Below are 21,982 nucleotides of genomic sequence, written 5' to 3'. Positions count from 1 at the left end.
TGGTATAAGTTATACATCTCCTGTATATAGTGATATGGAGCATGTTGGTATAACCTGGGGATATCCTGTATATAATTATATATGTACAGCTGGTATAAGCTATACATCTCCTGTATATAGTTATATGGAGCACGCTGGTATAACCTGAGTATCTTCAGTATTTAATTATATATGTACAGCTGGTATAAGTTATACATCCTGTATATAGTGATATGGGGCATGCTGGTATAACCTGGGTATCTCCTGTACATAATTATATATGTCCTGCTGGTATATGTTATACATCCTGTATATAGTGATATGGAGCATGCTGGTATAACCTGGGTATCTCCAGTATATAATTATATATGTGCAGCTGGTATAGGTTATACATCTGTATATAGTGATATGCAGCATGCTGGTATAACCTGGGTATCTCCTGTATATAATTATATATGTACAGCTGGTATAAGTTATACATCCCCCTGTATATAGTGATATGAGGCATGCTGGTATAACCTGGGGATCTCCTGTATATAATTATATATGTACAGCTGGTATAAGTTATACATCTCCTGTATATAGTGATATGGAGCATGCTGGTATAACCTAGGTATCTCCTGTATATAATTATATATGTACAGCTGGTATAAGTTATACATCTCCTGTATATAGTGATATGGAGCATGCTGGTATAACCTGGGGTTCTCCTGTATATATTTATATATGTACAGCTGGTATAAGTTATACATCCTGTATATAGTGATATGGAGCATACTGGTATAACCTGGGTATCTCCTGTATCTAATTATATATGTACAGCTGGTATAAGTTATACATCTCCTGTATATAGTGATATGGAGCATGCTGGTATAACCTGGGTGTCTCCTGTATATAATTATATATGTACAGCTGGTATAAGTTATACATCTCCTGTCTATAGTGCTATGTACCATGCTGGTATAACCTGGGTATCTCCTGTATATAATTATATATGTACAGCTGGTATAAGTTATACATCCCCTGTATATAGTGATATGGAGCATGCTGGTATAACCTGGGTATCTCCTGTATATAATTATATATGGGCAGCTGGTATAGGTTATACATCTCCTGTGATATAGTGATATGGAGCATGCTGGTATAACCTGGGTATCTCCCGTATATAATTATATATGTACAGCTGGTATAGGTTATACATCCCCTGTATATAGTGATATGGAGCATGCTGGTATAACCTGGGGATCTCCTGTATGTAATTATACATGTACAGCTGGTATAGGTTATACATCTCTTGTATATAGTGATATGGAGCATGCTGGTATAACCTGGGGATCTCCTGTATATAATTATACATGTACAGCTGGTATAGGTTATACATCTTTTGTATATAGTGCTGGTATAACCTGGGATCTCCTGTATATAACTATATGTGTACAGCTGGTATAGGTTATACATCTCCTGTATAAAGTGATATGGAGCATGCTGGTATAACCTGGGTATCTCCTGTATATAATTATACCTGTACAGCTGGTATAGGTTTACATCTCTTGTATATAGTCATATGGAGCATGCTGGTATAACCTGGGTATCTCCTGTATATAATTATACATGTACAGCTGGTATAAGTTATACATCTCCTGTATATAGGGATATGGAGCATGCTGGTATAACATAGGTATCTTCTGTATATAATTATATGTGTACTGCTGGTATAGGTTATACATCTCCTGTATATAGGGATTTGGAGCATGCTGGTATAACCTGGGGATCTCCTGTATATAATTATACATGTACAGCTGGTATAAGTTATACATCCTGTATATAGTGATATGGAGCATGCTGGTATAACCTTGGTATCTCCTGTATATAATTATATATGTACAGCTGGTATAAGTTATACATCTCCTGTATATAGGGATATGGAGCATGCTGGTATAACCTGGGTATCTCCTGTATATAATTATACATGTACAGCTGGTATAAGTTATACATCTCCTGTATATAGGGATATGGAGCATGCTGGTATAACCTGGGTATCTCCTGTATATAATTATACATGTACAGCTGGTATAAGTTATACATCTCCTGTATATAGGGATATGGAGCATGCTGGTATAACATGGGTATCTTCTGTATATAATTATATATGTACAGCTAGCTGACAGAAATCTGCATGCAGAAATGCCAACTCCAGAGGGAAGAGTTTACGGTCTACACTCTGACCACCGTAGGGTCAGCTGCCGGATGGGAGCAACGGGGCAAGTAAGTTAAGTTCTTGTTGGGTGGCCCCGTGGTTCGCAGATGCTGCTGGCAATTATTTTTTACTGTCCATTATTGACTACCATCTAGGTGGCACCTGCCGCCCCTCTGGGGTCCCGCAGACTGCTGCCTGAGGCAGAAGGCTCAGATTGCCTCATGATAACGGCCTCCTACATGATGATCTTCCTAGAGGGGGTTGACCATCCAGTCAGTTGGTCTGGTGGACTCGCCTCATGTAGTAGCATATATATACGAGGGGACCCCATAGCAAAGATCAGAATGAGCCCCCATTATGGTGCTGACTTTGGCATCTGTAAGGGGGTAAAAGAAAGGATGTGGTGTTCCGTGTGATCCTTTAGCGTCTTATGCCTTTTGTGCATGTTTCTTTACAAATATTAGGCGGCAGTGAGCGCTCTAAGGAACCAAAACTGGAAGCTGGCCGGCCCAATTTCTGATGGTGGCATTTTAGTGCGGAGTTAGCCGTGGAGAGATGTGGAAGAGTGTCCCTTACATCTGTGTGAGAAGTTGTGGAGACAGAAGCCCAGTCAAGAGGTAAAGAAAGTCGTAAAGTGGGAGTTGTGGTGCCGAAGTCTGGAGTACAAGTTGGCCTCTACTCAACCGCTTCCTAAAGACAGCCCGCTCCTCTCCTTGGGCTATACCCGTTACAAGTGGGGGCTAATAATAATTCTTCAGCAGTGTGTGGAGTCGCGAGATATGTTTTGCCTTGTATCCCATTTGGCCCATCGCCGACCCTACAGCAGGGAGTTCTTTTACTGCCAACCCTGCTCAGAGGGGATGTTGATATGACCCCATGGGATTCTGGGTCCAGCTACCATAAAGCGGGCCCAGCACTGCAGAAAAAGAGACCAGGTTGACCCGGCCCCTGTGGTAAGTGAACCTGACCCAACCCCATCTAGGCCTGTTACTGACCGGAGCAGAGTGACCACTGCTGACGGCTCCGCTTCACATCCACGACAGAAGTCCCTGGCATTTATTTTCCTTTTTATGTATTTTCTCTTGCTCCATTTTCCCAGCACCTACACAGCTTCTTACCACCAAGCAGCAAAGACCATAGAACCAACCAGAACCGGGCCTCATTTATCTGCTCGTCCTCAGCTATACCCAGCAGTCTCATAGAAGTGAGTGGAGAGAGAGTGCGCATGCGTGACCACCAAAGTGAGTGGAGAGAGAGTGCGCATGTGTGACCACCAAAGTGAGTGGAGAGAGAGTGCGCATGTGTGACCACCAAAGTGAGTGGAGAGAGAGTGCGCATGTGTGACCACCACTCCATTCATTCAGGGATGTTTTGGACCCTGGTTCTCATGATATGTGGGAGTCCCAGTGCTCAACCCCCTTGCAACCCCGATCAGATGAGTTATAACTTATTTTTGGGAGCCAACCCCTTTAAACAAGACAACCTTTGCTGTGAGTGTAAGTAAGGTTCGGCCCCCCTCACTAATCGCCTCCAGTCTGCCCTTTCTGGGTGAGAAATATTTATCTTTTCCTCCATCCTGTTGGGTGGAGTTAATCCTCCTATCCCTGTCAATAGGAGAACAATGAGAGAAAACATAGCAGCCACATAACCTTAGCTAAATCTCAGTTAATATTTGCACAGCTCATGTGACCCGCCGTTTACACAAGAAATTAGCACAACTTTGGAAGATATTTCTTCTCCAGTGTTGAACTTATAGGATGACTTTAAAGACATTTACAGAACAACCTGCAGCCTCAAGATGGTGCAGGGCCAGAACTCATGGATATTTGTAGGATCTCCAAAGTTTGACCTGTATTTTCTGAATTGACAGAAGATTGGTTATTGACATGCCGTCTTGTCTGGAGGTCGTCATCTGCATGACCCTTATTGGTCTGAGCCGTCCGCAGAGCTCCCGCTGTCCCGATGTCTGCAGTTGCTCTTCAGGAGTTGTAGACTGCTATGGAAGAGGGCTTTATTTCCCCCCAGACAATCTGGAGGAGGGCATCCATACATTGCTGCTCGCCTACAATAAAGTCACTTCTCTGAAGAGCTTATCATTCCATAAGTACACCAACCTTAGTCGTCTGGAGTTACACAACAACCTAATATCCGCCATTGACCCTCAAGCTTTCAAGAACCTTCAAAACCTCAGCTACTTGGATCTCAGCAGCAACCAGTTGACGACCCTAAAACCAGAGGTTTTCAAGCCGTTATCCAGTCTTAAAACATTAAACTTGGGAAACAACCAGATCGCCTGGCTGCCCGGGAATGTGCTGGAACCTCTCGGAAATCTTACCACCCTTTACTTACACAACAACGTCCTGACCGGCCTGAGGGTGGACATTTTATATCATCTGCCAGCCTTGACACGCTTGAGATTGGATGGGAACCCCTGGGTTTGCACTTGTGACATTCAGTATCTGTTGTGTTGGATGATAGACAATGCCCAGAAGGTTTATGGTAAGATTCTACAAGTTAAGGAGAATTCGGCCTTTAGGGTCTTGGTTTACTAGAGCTAAATGACTGAGATTGTGTCTATGTGAGGATGGGTTCTTAGAGATACTGTGTGGAAGACGGGACCGTATCAAGCAGGTTACCTAGTTTTCTGATAACTTCACATTCTATAACTATTCTAGATAACTCAGGACCACGTGTGACTAGAATAAACCCCAAGTGCCGATCATACGGCTAGAACCACCACATGGGCATCAAGGGTTAATGTGATATTCCGTACATGAGTCTATAGTCTTATGGCTGTTTTTACAACATGGAGTATATAGAAGGTTTTGTATCTCCTGCTCTGTACGCCCCGGGGTACAACCTTGTGCTGTTTGCTATGTTCTAGAGGTCTCTCCTACTCTCCCATGGCTACTTGGTCCATCATCATGAAACCACCGAAATACAGATGCAGAGAGTGTAACGCAGAAGCTCCCGGGTGCCGCGTCATTACCGGAGCGTGCCTACATGCCTACACTGTTGTACAGAGGGAATATTCATTTGTTTGCATTGGAACAGCCGCAATATGCAAATATCATGGGGCAAGGAGCAAAAAACCTCTGCGTAGCGTTACTACATCTGTATATTCCCTGTATCCACCCTTACCTGACAGAACATGCGTGACCGCCATTACAATCATGTGGGGCCTTTGGGACCGGTTTTTGGGATTGGGGTGGTCCCTGCAGTCGGACTCCCTGCTAGTTATCTCCTTCATCTAGCGGGCGATGCCTTTTAGAGTATGAAAGAGAAAATACATCTTTCGGGGGTTTCTGGGACTTTGATGATGACCTGTCCTTACGTGAAGTGGTTGTACCAGGATAGCAATTTATCCCCCTCTCCATAGTAAGAGGGGATAACCTGCTGATCGGTGAGCGTCTCACCACTGAGACCCCCATGGATCTTGAGAACGGGGGGCCCGTGTCCCCCGTCCTCCTCACTGAGGAGTTACTACACAGTGAGGAGGAGACGGAGCGCTGGGTGAGCCGGCACATTAGCGCTCCGATCACTTCCAGTGGGACTGCAGAGATACCCAATGCTGCTGGACTAGGTCCCTCATCCCCTTTGACATGAATGGTACACTGACCGTCCAGGCTTGGCCAGCGCTTCATTCACAGTGCCAAGAGAGGGGGACACGGAAGTCCCGTTCTGGAGATTGGTGAGACCCCCAGCATGGATAGGGGATAACTTGTAATCATGGTATAGCCCCTTTAAGACATCAATATTAGACTGTAGGGGTCCAACCCCCCCCCCCCCCCCCGCCACCACCACCGATCAGACGATGAGCTGCAGCACCAGGTATACCCGCTGCATGTGCGGTAAACTAGAGGCTGCAGCGTGCGTTCAAGTGTCATGGCTCCCTGAGTCAGTCGCTCTGCACGGGTGTATGGCGTTGGCCCTCCACCGATCTGATACCGATGACCCGTGCTGCGGGCTCTCTCACATCAGCGTGTTTTGTTGCATGCTGCAGGTGTATCCCATGTGCAGGAGCATGCAACAAGTATGCAATGACATGCGCACCTGCTGCGTGCCGGCAACCCCCATACATGGTCTTAGCCTGAATGTACATGTACTGCACACCAAGATGGCGCCGCAGTCTTGTCTCACGCATTTCACTCGCTGTTTGTGAGAGGCACAATTAAACGGCAATGTGGGGTTCGTACTGTGGCTTATGCGCGGAAAACCCGCTTGTGTAATACGTGGTAGCAAACGCTCGGTCAGAGAGCCCTAAGGATAAGTCATCAATATTTAAGTCCTGGAAAACAGCTTTAAGGCTCTTCTGAGTTGCAATGTATTCTGTAGTGAGCCACCGGAGGGCGCCATTTTCCGAACATACGCCTCTACCTCAAAATAGCGGCTTCTCTGAAATATTTTTTCTTTGTTTTTGTTAATGTCTTTCAGAGAAAGAGCGAACTTTGTGTGGGGTCCCCAAGTATCTCAACCAGTATCCCATCATGGAGATTGAGAAGGGTTCGTTTGACCACTGCCAGAGCTTCTTCACGCTCTACGAGTACCTGTACTTCCTGCTCATCGGCATCGCGCTATTCCTGAATAGCATCATCCTCTGCCTGGTAACGGGGTCACTCGTTGTTTTCTACGAACGCTTCTTACTAAAAGCCCAACGAAAACCACAAGTGTATAAGAAACGGACCATCAGGAAACGGGTGAGCGCAACAAACGGCCACCATCTACCAGTGTGCCGTGTATGAGGGAACCACCATCTACCAGTGTGCCGCGTATGAGGGAATGACCATCTACCAGTGTGCCGCGTATGAGGGAACCACCATCTACCAGTGTGCCGTGTATGAGGGAACCACCATCTACCAGTGTGCCGCGTATGAGGGAACGACCATCTACCAGTGTGCCGCGTATGAGGGAACGACCATCTACCAGTGTGCCGCGTATGAGGGAACGACCATCTACCAGTGTGCCACGTATGAGGGAACCACCATCTACCAGTGTGCTGCGTATGAGGGAACCACCATCTACCAGTGTGCTGCGTATGAGGGAACCACCATCTACCAGTGTGCTGCGTATGAGGGAACCACCATCTACCAGTGTGCTGCGTATGAGGGAACCACCATCTACCAGTGTGCCGCGTATGAGGGAAGACCATCTACCAGTGTGCCACCTATAAGGGAACCACCATCTACCAGTGTGCCGCGTATGAGGGAATGACCATCTACCAGTATGCCGCCTATGAGGGAACCACCATCTACTAGTGTGCCGCGTATAAGGGAAAACCATCTACCAGTGTGCCGCGTATGAGGGAACCACCATCTACCAGTGTGCCACGTATGAGGGAAGACCATCTACCAGTGTGCCACCTATAAGGGAACCACCATCTACCAGTGTGTCGCGTATGAGGGAACTACCATCTACCAGTGTGCCGTGTATGAGGGAATGACCATCTACCAGTGTGCCGCGTATGAGGGAACCACCATCTACCAGTGTGCCACCTATAAGGGAACCACCATCTACCAGTGTGTCGCGTATGAGGGAACCACCATCTACCAGTGTGCCGTGTATGAGGGAATGACCATCTACCAGTGTGCCGCGTATGAGGGAACCACCATCTACCAGTGTGCCGCATATGAGGGAACGACCATCTACCAGTGTGCCACCTATAAGGGAACCACCATCTACCAGTGTGCCGCGTATGAGGGAACGACCATATACCAGTGTGCCGACCCAACCCAAAGGGTAGGAACACAGTCCGTCTCCTCCGTAGAGTGCTGGCCAATGTGGATGGCCTACACCGCTCTTCGGAGGGTTGGACTGGCCAACCACAGGCGTTCCTCTGCCTGACACGGTGGGGAACACAAATGGTTCCCTCCTTGATCGCAGACCAATGAAAACACGTTGGATTCCACACTCAGATTTTGACGGGTTTTTAGAGGCGGAATTCACACTGAAAGTTGCGCAGCAAAGTCCGCGGTGTGAGCGCTCCCTAATAATCGCTCACCGCTAGAAGCGCCGGTAAGAAGACGCACTTTTTCAGTACCGGTTTTCTTTCTTCTTCCCTGAATTCCAGGAAAATCTGGGAAAAAATGTTCTAGGAAATAAACACATAAAAACGAAGCTTTTCCAAAAACTTTATTTATAAACCTCTTTTAAATAATCTGACATTGAGTTGCGAATACAGAACCGGTAATGAGCGAGCGCTCCGCGTGAAATATTACATACAGACAGGTCCTAGTCATACATTCTAGAGGAAATACAGAAACGTAGATCTGCCGGCTCCCTCCGACTACAGACTCTGGCCCAGACCTCCCGGCTCGTCAGTCGTGAACGACGGCTCCCATCACATCCTGAGACGCCATGACAGGCAGAGACACGGAGGTCTACCCAACGGACAAGTCATGGCTTCATTAATGGGGTATTCCGGAAATATCAAGTTATCCCCCACCCATAAGATAAGGGACAACTGTCTGAATGGTGGGGATCCAATCACTAGGTCTGCCACAAAATAACCCCGCCCAATGTAAAAGGGGTGTGGTCAGGGGTGTGGCTTATCACAAGGTATGCTTTTACCTCCATTATTCTAGTGGCCATAACTAGTAATTGTGTCCCCCTCAGATGGTAGTGGCTCCAGTAGCAACAGTTCCCCCAGTTGTGGCCCCAAGAATAATAGTGTCTGCAGTAGTGGCCCTTACAGTACTAGGGCCCCCTATTTTTAGGTTCCCCTTCCTGAACCTCCAGCCGGGTAGCAAGCAACCCCACATTGTCAAGTAGTTTGTCTAGCTCCTGTTCGGCCGCCATTACTGTAATTAGAGACTGTAACCCCTGACACCGCCCCCACCCCGGTGTCAACTAGGGGGACAGGACATGCAGGACGCAGATGCTGGTGGAGTTGGGGGAGAGGTCAGGGGTCACAGCCTCTAAGTACAGTAATGCCGACCCCCCGTTTTGATGATCACTGGTGGTCCCAGCGGTCGGACCCCCACCATTCGAGTAGCTATCTTGTGGTTAGGGAATCATGTGACATTACTGGAACACTCCTTGAAGCCTGATTTATGGAAATCTTTTCATCTCAGAGAAAACAACCCGACATTTACCGATTTAAGGTGCTTTTACACGGAACAACGAGCGTTCAAAAAAAATCACTGGATCGTCTGATTTGAACGATAATCGCACGGTGTAAATCATTGACTTATTCGCTTGGCTTAAACACCGATCATTCAGTTGTTACACCGATCATTCAGTTGTCCCCACCCACCGCGGCAGCGACTGAACGAATGAACCATCCTGGTAAAACAAGAAACTATTCCTCCTTGTGTTCAATCTGAATGTCCGAGCGAACTGTGACATCATCCGCTCAGCAAAGTGTGACATCGTCCGCTCAGCAAAGTGTGACATCGTCCGCTCAGCGAACTGTGACATCATTCGCTCAGCGAACTGTGACATCGTCCGCTCAGCAAAGTGTGACATTGTCCGCTCAGCAGCGAACTGTGACATCATCCGCTCAGCGAACTGTGACATCATCCGCTCAGCGAACTGTGACATCATCCGCTCAGTGAACTGTGACATCATCCGCTCAGCAAAGTGTGACATTGTCCGCTCAGCAAAGTGTGACATCAACCGCTCAGCAAAGTGTGACATCAACCGCTCAGCGAACTGTGGTATCATCCGCTCAGCGAACTGTGACATCATCCGCTCAGTGAACTGTGACATCATCCGCTCGGCGAACTGTGACATCGTCCGCTCAGCGAACTGTGACATCGTCCGCTCAGCGAACTGTGACATCGTCCGCTCAGCGAACTGTGACATCATCCGTTTGTTCGCCATGGCGTACAATTCCTCCCTCCATCCTAAAGCACCCCTTCATGCCCGCAGAGTACCTGCGATGGTAATGATAGACCGCAGTACTGTGCATGCACACGTTATATTGGATCTCATTTCCTAGTGAGCGGCTATATATCTTATTTGCACAGACTCATCTAATCTATAGATACCGAGGGATGTGATATGTAACATACAATACAGCAGAGATAAATAAATGAGCACATCAAGAAATGTTACAGAACTGTTGACCCATAAATCAGGAAATACAAGAGAAAGGGGGAGGAGCAAACCAAGTAAAATGCATCAAACCAATATGTGAAGCCGATGACATCGCCGTACCTAAAATATAAAGGGGTGAGGGGGCGTCAGATGGAGAACAATTAGAGCAGAGCGTGACTACAGAGCGTCCCCGGAGGACCCGCCGCACTCTGAATTACATGGAGAGCCTAGAGATTTTAGTAAGAACTGTGTAATATCTCTTTTAACCTGTGGTGGCGCTGCAGGGAAGCTGCACACTTCTACCATTACATCTGATCGCCCTGATCCTTTTACCAAGAAGGGATTGTCCAAAGCACAAACCCCCTTAGGTCCCTTTTACGACCTTTTATGGTTTGAGGCACAACCGAAATCCTTCTTTCTGCAAGGCTTCCAGAACTTGGAATCCCGATGTAAGAAGTGTGTTGGCATCAGTGGGGAGGATGTGGGAGAAATGGAAAGCTTCATCTTCCTATCTTTTACCCAAAGACTCATCAGCCGCCCCTCGTATGCCAAACGATTATATTGTTCGGATTATCACTGGATCGCGGGGATCTGAACGATAATCATTCAGTGTAAATGCCGGCAGCGAATGAACGACACCTCGTAATTCATTTGTCGTTCAGCTTCTGCAGGCCTGTTTACTGTGAATGGAGGCAGGCAGCCAGAAGAGATCTCCAGCCTCCATCCACGGAGCGATCATCGCTGTGATGACTGCCGGGCTCTGACAATCCTAGAGGATCCTTTAATGGAAGGAGAATTGGTTGTGGTGCAGGAGAGCTCGTGGCCCCGCCCACTGGACTCCATGGACTTGTTCCATTGGCTGTGTAGACCTGGGGATAAATGAATGATACCTTACATAAGTTACCTATGGAGGCCGGTCATAACACAGATGTGGAGGCGAGGCAGGACTCTAGAGGAACCTTAGGACCCATGAAGGGTTTCTTCCCATATTAGGAGACCAGAACTATGAATGAAGCATCACATTCGGGCCCCGGTTACAGATTTAGCGTTGGAGCCCAACAGCTTCAGGTTACGCTTCTGTCTTCAGGTCCTTATCTCTGGTACGAAGAAGTATATTTCTAGGACCTGCCTTAAAGGGGTTGTCCAGAACCTGCACCTGAGTGAGGATGAACTGCAGTACCAGACTTAGCCATGGGCAGACGTGGCGCTGTTTCAGGATCACTTGAATTTGGAAGTAAAGGCTCCAGAATCTTTTCATTTGCCGTCGCTTCGCTCCGAGTACTGGGAAATAACAGGACAATCTCCAAGCCATTAGGGGGCGCTCACGCGGCATTTGTTCTGCACATGTAGACCAGCCTGCACCTGCCGGAGGCCAAGATAGTGTCCTTTGCCTGGCTGGTATGTGGCGGTATACATCTTCTCACTGTATATAGCGTAGTTGACCCGTCTATACACAGTAAGTATGCAATGCGGTAAACATGAGAGCCGATGAACAATGGAGGCCACTGAGCGCTGCAGGCGTCCGTCGCAGGTAACACTGCAGAAGCAGCATGCATGAGCCCTAATTATTATCATGCAGCTAATTGTACCAGACCGGACGCTTAAAGCAATTCTGTGGCCAGCACCCCGGCCCCACGGCGCCCCCTGCCACAAGACTGACAACTACACGTATTTGTATTAAAACAAGCAGGTAAAGCATTTTATTAAAAACTCCCCTTTGTAATCTCTCGCCATGTATGCAGATCGGCGCTCCTTGCGTCCAGGAGGCGGGCCACTTAAGTGCAGGGGGGCGCAGAGCAGTGAAGGCGGACAGAATGACTTGAGGCGGACGATTTGCATATAATGAAGGATTAGACATGGGAGTTTTTACTGAAATGCTTTGTCTGCTCCTTTTGCTATGTGCAGGTTGCGTGTTGTGCGACAGGGGGCGCTGTGGGGCCAGCTTAAGATGCTGATAGCAGAACGCTTAACAAATGGTGATCGTTAGGATAAAATTAAGTATTGAATTATAATGGACACTTTTTATGTTTCACTAAGGAGGGGAAGAATGTAAAGATGTTTTCCCATCTGAGACGTTCATGGCGTATCCACAAGAGGTGCCACAAGAGTCTGCTGGACGTCGGTCCCACCTTCGAGACCACCGTGACCGGCCCTATCACTAGTTCCACTGAATGCGGCGGCAATTCATAAAAACTAGCTGAGCTGGCTTTACTACACTGTTATGTAAACTAGGGGCATAGCTGGGGGGTGCGGCGGCAGGCGGGGCATGTGTCCTGGGTGCAGTCAGGACTCAGGGGGGGCACCAGCCTAGCAATTAACCCCCTACTGTTAACCTGGAACACAGCTAGTTCTGCAGGAAAAGGACATTACAACTTTGGATGAACTGAGCTTGCTCTAATTCTAGCAGCTGTAGTTCCATTTCTTGGCTTTAAAATGACACCAAAAGCATGTCTGTAGCACTCATAGAACCGCAGCTACAGCCGTTTGAAGTGGGGTGGGCAGTATTGAATTACCAGATGTCTGTATGGGGGAGGCAGCAGAGAACCATATGTGATTCTCCTGGCTGTCCCCGGGAAGGGGTGATAAGGGGTGATATGGACTTTTGAGGGCACCAAACTGATTTTTTGCCCCAGATGATGGAAAGTCTAGCTCCGCCTCTGATGGAAACCGTGTATTTTGCTTGGCTGTTTCAGTGATGACCATGCCCGACCAACACATCCATCTGGACTGGGCCAGTGCTAGAGACAGGCACTGGTCCCGGAAGTAAAGGTCCTGTGGAGGGGCCATGGAAGGCTCAGATGGGAAGACCCCTTTAATAAAAGCAATAATACAGTAATTGAGCAAATGCAGCTGCCGAGCGCACATGATGGCGGCACCTGCGTTGTGGCTACAGTACGCAGGGAAGCGGCCAATGAAACGGACAAGTAAACTGATATTGTTCCAGATAACAATATGGCGGCCGGCGTTACGCTCAGGAGCGAGATAACAGAACTGAAAGTAAGTGGAAGCTGCTGTAAAGACCTCGTCCTTTGGTGGTGAGCAGCAGGGGGGTCAGAAGGCTACTCTACACCAAAGCATGCGACATCGCGGATGCAAGGCATTTTTGTATCTAATACGTCTCACATCACTTCGGGGAAGTATTGGCCCTCCGCCACGGCTGACAGGGGATCGCGGAGTGCTTGTTGTCAATCACACTCGCGGGCACCTCGCACGCCCAAATAGAGGACGTGGCGTGACTTTTTCCCGCATGATTCTTGTATTTCGGTGCTGTAGTGTGACCGCGGCCAGGAGGAGGGGCGCATATCCGTGCCAGATCAGTGTGACACACAACGCACACATCACACGCGAGATCCGACCTAACTGTGCGTACGATTATACCGGTGACGGTGGTGTCATCACCCGGGGGAGGCGTCACTCCGGTACGGTCACGCCAAGTCATCACCAATGGCATCTCACACCCCAATGTCCCCAGATTTTTGTAGAAAGCGCACTATCCAAAACTCAGGATTAGCATTACCACACGACTGGCGACGACTTGACTTGTTGCCCATAGCAACCAACCAGAGTGCAACATTTCATTTTGCTTACCCTCCACCTGAGGCGGCCATATTTGTTCCCATTGTCACCTCTTCCCCGTGGCGGCCGGCCGGCGGCTCGTTGTATCTTTCAGTGATTTAAGTTACCATATAAGGTGCCGAAAAACTTTTTTTAAAGTAGAATGGAATGAAGCCCAGCTGCGCCGTGTTTGGGGTCGCGTCTCTGCGGGTTACACACTTTATTCTGCCGGTCGCTACGATTATCATACAAAATTTATATAGTTTTTTTTGTTAGACTTTTAAAAAAATAAAATACTTTTGGAAAGAACTCCTAATTCCTTTGTGCGCCTCCGTCTGGCCGCCACGGCTTATTACAGCTCCGTCTGCGGTTCTGTGGAGGCTCACTGATGCTGGACTGGAGTTCAGGGAGCTTTTTGATCACTTTTTATTCCATTTTTTTGGATATGGGGCGGCTAAAAAAATATGGCACTTCTGTTCTTGTGTATTATTTATGAGGACGTTCGCTGTGCGGGAGCAGCAACGCATCGCTGGGGTAGATTGCAGCATTATGGATGCAGCCATGCCAAATTGGTGTTTTTTTGGTTTTTTTTATTAGAAATATAGCAAAGGTGTTATTTTTTTAACTTTTATTGGCTTTTATTTTTTGTACTTTGCCTTCCATTTTTTAGCCTCCATGGTGGACTCAACTGGTGATCATTTGACCATATAGTATAATGTAATACCCTAATATTGCATTATACTACATCAATCAAGACACGCCATTGCCTCCAGCTTCCATGGCAACCTGAACTGCACCCAAGATCTCATCGCAAGGTCCATTTGGGACCCCCGAACACCAATTGGGGCTTTTAAATGCCACGAACAGAATTGACGGTGGAATTTAAAGGGTTAGCAGCGAGGATGAGCATGAGTGCTGATCATGGCTGTTACGGGAGGCAGTCGGCTGTCTAAGGTAGCTGCTCCGCCTTGCATGGACCACAAGCATCTCCCCATCCCGCTCCATACAAACCCGGCATGACCAGGATGTGAATGTACGCCCTGGGGTGTAAAGGAGCGGAGCAGTGTCATCCACATTGTGATTGGACCGTCCAACTTTAAGACAACCTCGTTAATGAGGATTTATCTTCCTGTCCAAATACTTTATAAATGATGCAACCCCCACAATTAGGGTGTAACGTGGCCAATCAGGGACAGTTGGGTCATCAATGTTCTATTTGCTGACTACCAGATCCCCCAGAAGGCCGCGGCTCCGACACAGCGAAAGATGAGCTCATATGGGGGGCATTCAGGAGCCGGTCCCACCCCAGAGGGGGTCTTCTGTGTCGGCTAACAGGTAACCTGTTAGACCCCTTGGATGATAATCCTGTATGTAACCATAGCAACAAATATTACAATGCCGCGAAGAGTGGATGTTACACAATATGAGAGGCGGGCAGACCCTCAGACTTAGGGCCTCTGCTGGGACCCCCGTACCACTGGCATGACTATAGGGGAGGCAGGGGGTGCGGTTGCACCGGGCCCAGGAGCCTTAGGTGGCCCATAAGGCCTCTCTTCTCCATATAGGGAGCCCAGTACTATGAATAAAGCATTATAGTTGGGGGCCCTGTTACAGGTTTTGCACTGTGGCCCCGAAGCTTCAAGTTACGCCTCTGGCCCGTACACTAGTCATCATTCTGAAGAACATTGTTTTCTGGAAAAGAACAGCAATACGGTCCTGACATCATACATGCGATTGACCGCCCCCCCAGACAAGGATGGACGCCCCGCTAGCTTTAGTAAGGACTTTGACTGGGTTACAGCTGATATTAGTCCGCTACGCTGCCCCTCTCACCAAACTCACGCCCATCACTCGGTAACCACTAATGAGCCCGCCGGCAGTCAGGTGATGCAAAAGTGGGCGCAGCGCCTGACCAGCGGCAGTGTGAAGGGCTCAGTAGTGGTTGATGGGTGAGGGATGCCACAGTCTTGGCGAGCTGCTTTACCGGCGGCCGGGTCAGATGGGTGCGAAATCAGATTCCAGCTGTCATTGTACAAATAAAAGCCAAGATCTGATTGGTCACCAAGCCATCGCCAGGACCAATGAAATAATCTCCCTTATTACAAACGGCCACCCTCATTGTGGGCCCGTCCGACAGAATTTAGATTTATGTACAAAAGAGAAACTACTTAAAGGGATGGTCTGAGGGCTCTTTAACACGGCCCCATCTTCTGCCATACTATAAGTGTGATGATCAACATAATAGGGTGTTGGTTGGTGCTTCCACTGTTAACACCAGCAGATAATCCGGATTGTTGGAAGGATCGTTGGTCCTCATACATAGTGGATTTCTGGGCAGCACAGCCTCCTGCTCTACCGAAGGGGAGCTGCCCACAAACAACCATTTATATGCTGGCTGAAGAGATCAGATCAGCTCTTTCATCGGCCGTTTGCAGGCATATTCAGACGGGCCGGTGATCAGGCAGGCAAATATCTGTGCCCGATCATCAGTCCGGGTAAAAGGACCTTAAGATTAAAAAAGGGTCTGCTTTTTTTCCCAGAAACAGTGCCACTAATTTCAAGGGCCGTCTCTGGTATTGCAGGTTGTCGCCATTCACATGCAATACTAGGCCCAGCCCATGACAATTGGTGCGCCGCTTCTGGAAAAACCCAAAGGACCTACCTGCTCCTCCTATCCCCTAATAAGAAGAAAACAAAAACCTAGGACATAGCGGAAGGAAGCAAAAGAGGGACAGATTACATGAATAATACATGTGCGAAATATACATCCCATGCAAATAAAGACATTCCTTGTAGATGGAAAAACAGGAGGCGGGTGATGATCAGCGGACGGGAAGAACAGACTTGGCAGCAAAGAAGAAAGAAAGGGAAAAAAAGGTAAAACGTAAAGTGTTCAAAGTGTTCAGAAAAGTTCTGTTTGTCCAAGGAAAGCACAGAAAAATAAAGGGGGAAAAGGCGGAGAGGGGCGAATGTACGGGGCAAAAGGGGGGTCTCCGTTGCGATCTCTGCAGTAACTCTTGGAGGAGTGATATCCAACGGTGGAGCCGGAGGCGGTGAGGGAGAACATGCAGTCCCAGAGTCCTGTTGTCACCTCCATCTTACCGGTTATGCAAATGAGAATTGCGTCGTAGGTCCATTATATACCATCCACAAGCCAGAACAGTCACTGTCTCTTCTTTGTACTACACCACAGTGCTAACAGAGGGATCGGACAGATTTAGCTGACCCGTGATGTCAGTTGGATGGTATTGCTGTAAAATACAAATATACAGAGGAAAGGTGAGGATCAACTGGGGCCAAGCCTCGTCTCCGCCGCTGCGGCTTCTCTTTCATTCTGCAGAGTATTACGTCTGTAAAAACGACAATACGTTGGGCCAGTTATATATTCAGATGGGTTACTGGCGGCTGAGAACATTCTTTACACTGATAACGATATACAGAACAGACATTGGACCTCACGGTCATCATAGAGCTCTGAACTAAGAATGGAAGGTGGCTGTGTTGTAATGTACGGAGAGTGTAGGATATTCTGTGGAGATATGCATATAGCTACCCCATGCTGCCGTGTAATATGACTCTTATACTACCACCAACCCCCCCCCCCCCCCCCCCCATCCCTGCTAAGCAATAGGAACTGAGGAACTAATCCTAATAATGTAAAAACATTCACACATTGTGTTGATTAACAACTAATGTATTTGTTTAAAGCTGAATGAAAATTATCTTTATTATAAGAGATAACTACTATAATACTGCCCCCTACGTACAAGAATATAACTACTATAACACTGCCCCCCTATGTACAAGAATATAACTACTATAATACTGCCTCCTATGTACAAGAATATAACTACTATAATACTGCCCCCTATGTACAAGAATATAACTACTATAATACTGCCCCTATGTGCAAGAATATAACGACTATAATACTGCCCCTATGTGCAAGAATATAACTACTATAATACTGCCCCTATGTAAAAGAATATAACTACTATAATACTGCCCCCTATGTACAAGAATATAACTACTATAATACTGCCCCCTATGTACAAGAATATAACTACTATAATACTACCCCTATGTACAAGAATATAACTACTATAATACTGCCCCTTATGTACAAAAATATAACTACTATAATACTGCCCCCTATGTACAAGAATATAACTACTATAATACTGCCCCCTATGTACAAGAATATAACTACTTTAATACTGCCCCTTATGTACAAGAATATAACTACTATAATACTGCCCCCTATGTACAAGAATATAACTACTATAATACTGCCCCCTATGTACAAGAATATAACTACTTTAATACTGCCCCTTATGTACAAGAATATAACTACTATAATACTGCCCCCTATGTACAAGAATATAACTACTATAATACTGCCTCCTATGTACAAGAATATACCTACTATAATACTGCCTCCTATGTACAAGAATATAACTACTATAATACTGCCCCCTATGTACAAGAATATAACTACTATAATTGTGCCCCTGTGTACAAGAATATAACTACTATAATACTGCCCCCTATGTACAAGAATATAACTACTATAATACTGCCCCTATGTACAAGAATATAACTACTATAATACTGCCCCTATGTGCAAGAATATAACTACTATAATACTGCCCCCTATGTACAAGAATATAACTACTATAATACTGCCTCCTATGTACAAGAATATAACTACTATAATACTGCCCCCTATGTACAAGAATATAACTACTATAATACTGCCCCCTATGTACAAGAATATAACTACTATAATACTGCCCCTATGCGCAAGAATATAACTACTATAATACTGCCCCCTATGTACAAGAATATAACTACTATAATACTGCCTCCTATGTACAAGAATATAACTACTATAATACTGCCCCCTATGTACAAGAATATAACTACTATAATTGTGCCCCTGTGTACAAGAATATAACTACTATAATACTGCCCCCCTATGTGCAAGAATATAACTACTATAACACTGCCCCCCTATGTGCAAGAATATAACTACTATAACACTGCCCCTATATACAAGAATATAACTACTATAATACTGCCCCTATGTGCAAGAAAATAACTACTATAATACTGCCCCTATGTAAAAGAATATAACTACTATAATACTGCCCCCTATGTACAAGTATATAACTACTATAATACTGTCCCCTATGTACAAGAATATAACTACTATAATACTGTCCCCTATGTGCAAGAATATAACTACTATAATACTGCCCCCTATGTACAAGAATATTACTACTATAATACTGCCCCTGTGTACAAGAATATAACTATTATAATACTGCCCCATATGTACAAGAATATAACTACTATAATACTGCCCCCATGTACAACAATATACCTATTAAAATACTGCCGCCATATGCAAGAATATAACTACTATAATACTGCTCCCTATGTACAACTACTATAATACTGCCCCTATGTGCAGGAATATAACTACTATAATACTGCCCCTATGTGCAAGAATATAACTACTATAATACTGCCCCCTATGTACAAGAATATAACTATATAATTCTGCCCCTATGTACAAGAATATAACTACTATAATACTGCCCCTATGTACAAGAATATAACTACTATAATACTGCCTCCTATGTACAAGAATATAACTACTATAATACTGCTCCTATGTACAAGAATATAACTACTATAATACTGCTCCTATGTACAAGAATATAACTACTATAATACTGCTCTTATGTACAAGAATATAACTACTATAATACTGCTCCCTATGTACAAGAATATAACTACTATAATACTGCCCCCTATGTACAAGAATATAACTACTATAATACTGCTCCTATGTAAAAGAATATAACTACTATAATACTGCCTCCTATGTACAAGAATATAACTACTATAATACTGCTCCTATGTACAAGAATATAACTACTATAATACTGCCTCCTATGTACAAGAATATAACTACTATAATACTGCTCCTATGTACAAGAATATAACTACTATAATACTGCTCTTATGTACAAGAATATAACTACTATAACACTGCTCCCTATGTACAAGAATATAACTACTATAATACTGCCCCCTATAAACAAGAAAATAACTACTATAATACAGCCCCTATGTGCAAGAATATAACTACTATAATACAGCCCCCTATCAACAAGAATATAACTACTATAATACTGCCCCCTATGTACAAGTATATAACTACTATAATACTGTCCCCTATGTACAAGAATATAACTACTATAATACTGTCCCCTATGTGCAAGAATATAACTACTATAATACTGCCCCCTATGTACAAGAATATAACTACTATAATACTGCCTCCCTATGTACAAGAATATAACTACTATAATACTGTCTCCTATGTACAAGAATATACCTACTATAATACTGTCTCCTATGTACAAGAATATAACTACTATAATACTGCCCCCTATGTACAAGAATATACCTACTATAATACTGTCTCCTATGTACAAGAATATAACTACTATAATACTGCTCCCTATGTACAAGAATATACCTACTATAATACTGTCTCCTATGTACAAGAATATAACTACTATAATACTGCCCTCTATGTACAAGAATATAACTACTATAATACTGCCCCCTATGTACAAGAATATAACTACTATAATGCTGCCTGCTATTTACAAGAATATAACTACTATAATACTGCCCCCTATGTACGAGAATATAACTACTATATTACTGCCCCCCTATGTACAAGAATATAACTACTATAATACTGCTTCCTATGTACAAGAATATACCTACTATAATAATACTGCCCCCTATGTACAAGAATACAACTACTATAATACTGCCCCTATGTGCAAGAATATTGTTACTATAATACTGCCCCTATGTGCAAGAATATAACTAGTATAATACTGTCCCTTATGTCCAAGAAAATAACTACTATAATACTGCCCCCTATATACAAGAATCAAACTACTATAATACTGCCCCCTATGTACAAGAATATAACTACTATAATACTGCCCCTATGTGCAGGAATATAACTACTATAATACTGCTACTATGTTCAAGAATAAAACTACTATTATACTGTTCTTATGTACAAGAATATAACTACTATAATACTGCCCCCTATGTACAAGAATATAACTACTATACTACTGCCTCCTATGTACAAGAATAAAACTACTATAATACTGCCCCTATGTACAAGAATATAACTACTATAATACTGCCTCCTACATACAAGAATATAACTACTATAATACTGCCTCCTATGTACAAGAATAAAACTACTATAATACTGCCCCCTAAGTACAAGATTATAACTACTATAATACTGCCCCTATGTACAAGAATATAACTACTACAATACTGCCCCCTATGTAAAACAATAAAAGTACTATTATACTGCTCCTATGTACAATTATATAACTACTATAATACTGTCACCTATGTACAAGTATATAACTACTATAATACTGCATCCTATGTACAAGAATATAACTACTATAATACTACCCCTATGTACAAGAATTTAACTACTATACTACTGCCCCCTATGTACAAGAATGTACCTACTATAATACTGCACCCTATGTACACAAATATAACTACTATAATACTGCCCCTATGTACAAGAATATAACTACTATAATACTGCCCCCTATGTACAAGAATATAACTACTATAATACTGCCCCTATGTACAAGAATATAACTACTATAATACTGTCCCCTATGTACAAGAATATAACTACTATAATACTGCCCCTATATACAAGAATATAACTACTATAATACTGCCGCTATGTGCAAGAATATAACTACTATAATACTGCCCCCTATGTACAAGAATATAACTACTATAATACTGCCCCCTAGGAACAAGAATATAACTATATAATTCTGCCCCCTATGTACAAGAATATAACTACTATAATACTGCCCCTATATACAAGAATATAACTACTACAATACTGCCGCTATGTGCAAGAATATAACTACTATAATACTGCCCCTATGTACAAGAAAATAACTACTATAATACTGCCCCACTATGTAAAGCAATACAACTACTATAATACTGCCCCCTATGTGCACAAATATAACTACTATAATACTGTCCCTATGTACAAGAATATAACTACTATAATACTGACCCCTATGTACAAGAATATAACTACTATAATACTGCCGC

General features: G+C 44.6%; 2 protein-coding genes across 3 annotated transcripts in view; one reads left to right on the top strand and one right to left on the bottom strand.

The window, feature by feature from the left end:
• The first annotated feature begins 3,940 nt into the window (after positions 1 to 3,940).
• LRRC26 (leucine rich repeat containing 26) lies at positions 3,941 to 7,390 on the top strand. The gene is made up of 2 exons (XM_066579710.1): positions 3,941 to 4,675; positions 6,611 to 7,390. Exons 1-2 carry the CDS (start codon positions 4,063 to 4,065, stop codon positions 6,916 to 6,918), a joined length of 921 nt encoding a protein of 306 aa, XP_066435807.1. The 5' UTR covers positions 3,941 to 4,062; the 3' UTR covers positions 6,919 to 7,390.
• Positions 7,391 to 8,297: 907 nt separating this feature from the next.
• The window catches only part of GRIN1 (glutamate ionotropic receptor NMDA type subunit 1), a 156,670-nt gene continuing 142,985 nt past the window's right edge, over positions 8,298 to 21,982 (bottom strand). For both annotated transcript variants that reach the window (XM_066580013.1, XM_066580014.1), the window contains one exon: positions 8,298 to 17,019. In XM_066580013.1, the coding sequence (XP_066436110.1) occupies positions 16,951 to 17,019 (69 nt within the window). In that variant the 3' untranslated portion in view covers positions 8,298 to 16,950. The remainder of the gene's footprint in view (positions 17,020 to 21,982) is intronic.

Source organism: Eleutherodactylus coqui, chromosome 10, assembly GCF_035609145.1.
Source record: "Eleutherodactylus coqui strain aEleCoq1 chromosome 10, aEleCoq1.hap1, whole genome shotgun sequence".
Classification (NCBI taxonomy): domain Eukaryota; kingdom Metazoa; phylum Chordata; class Amphibia; order Anura; family Eleutherodactylidae; genus Eleutherodactylus; species Eleutherodactylus coqui.
The sequence above is the reverse complement of the archived record's forward strand: the minus strand, read 5'-3'. Positions and strand labels throughout refer to the sequence as shown.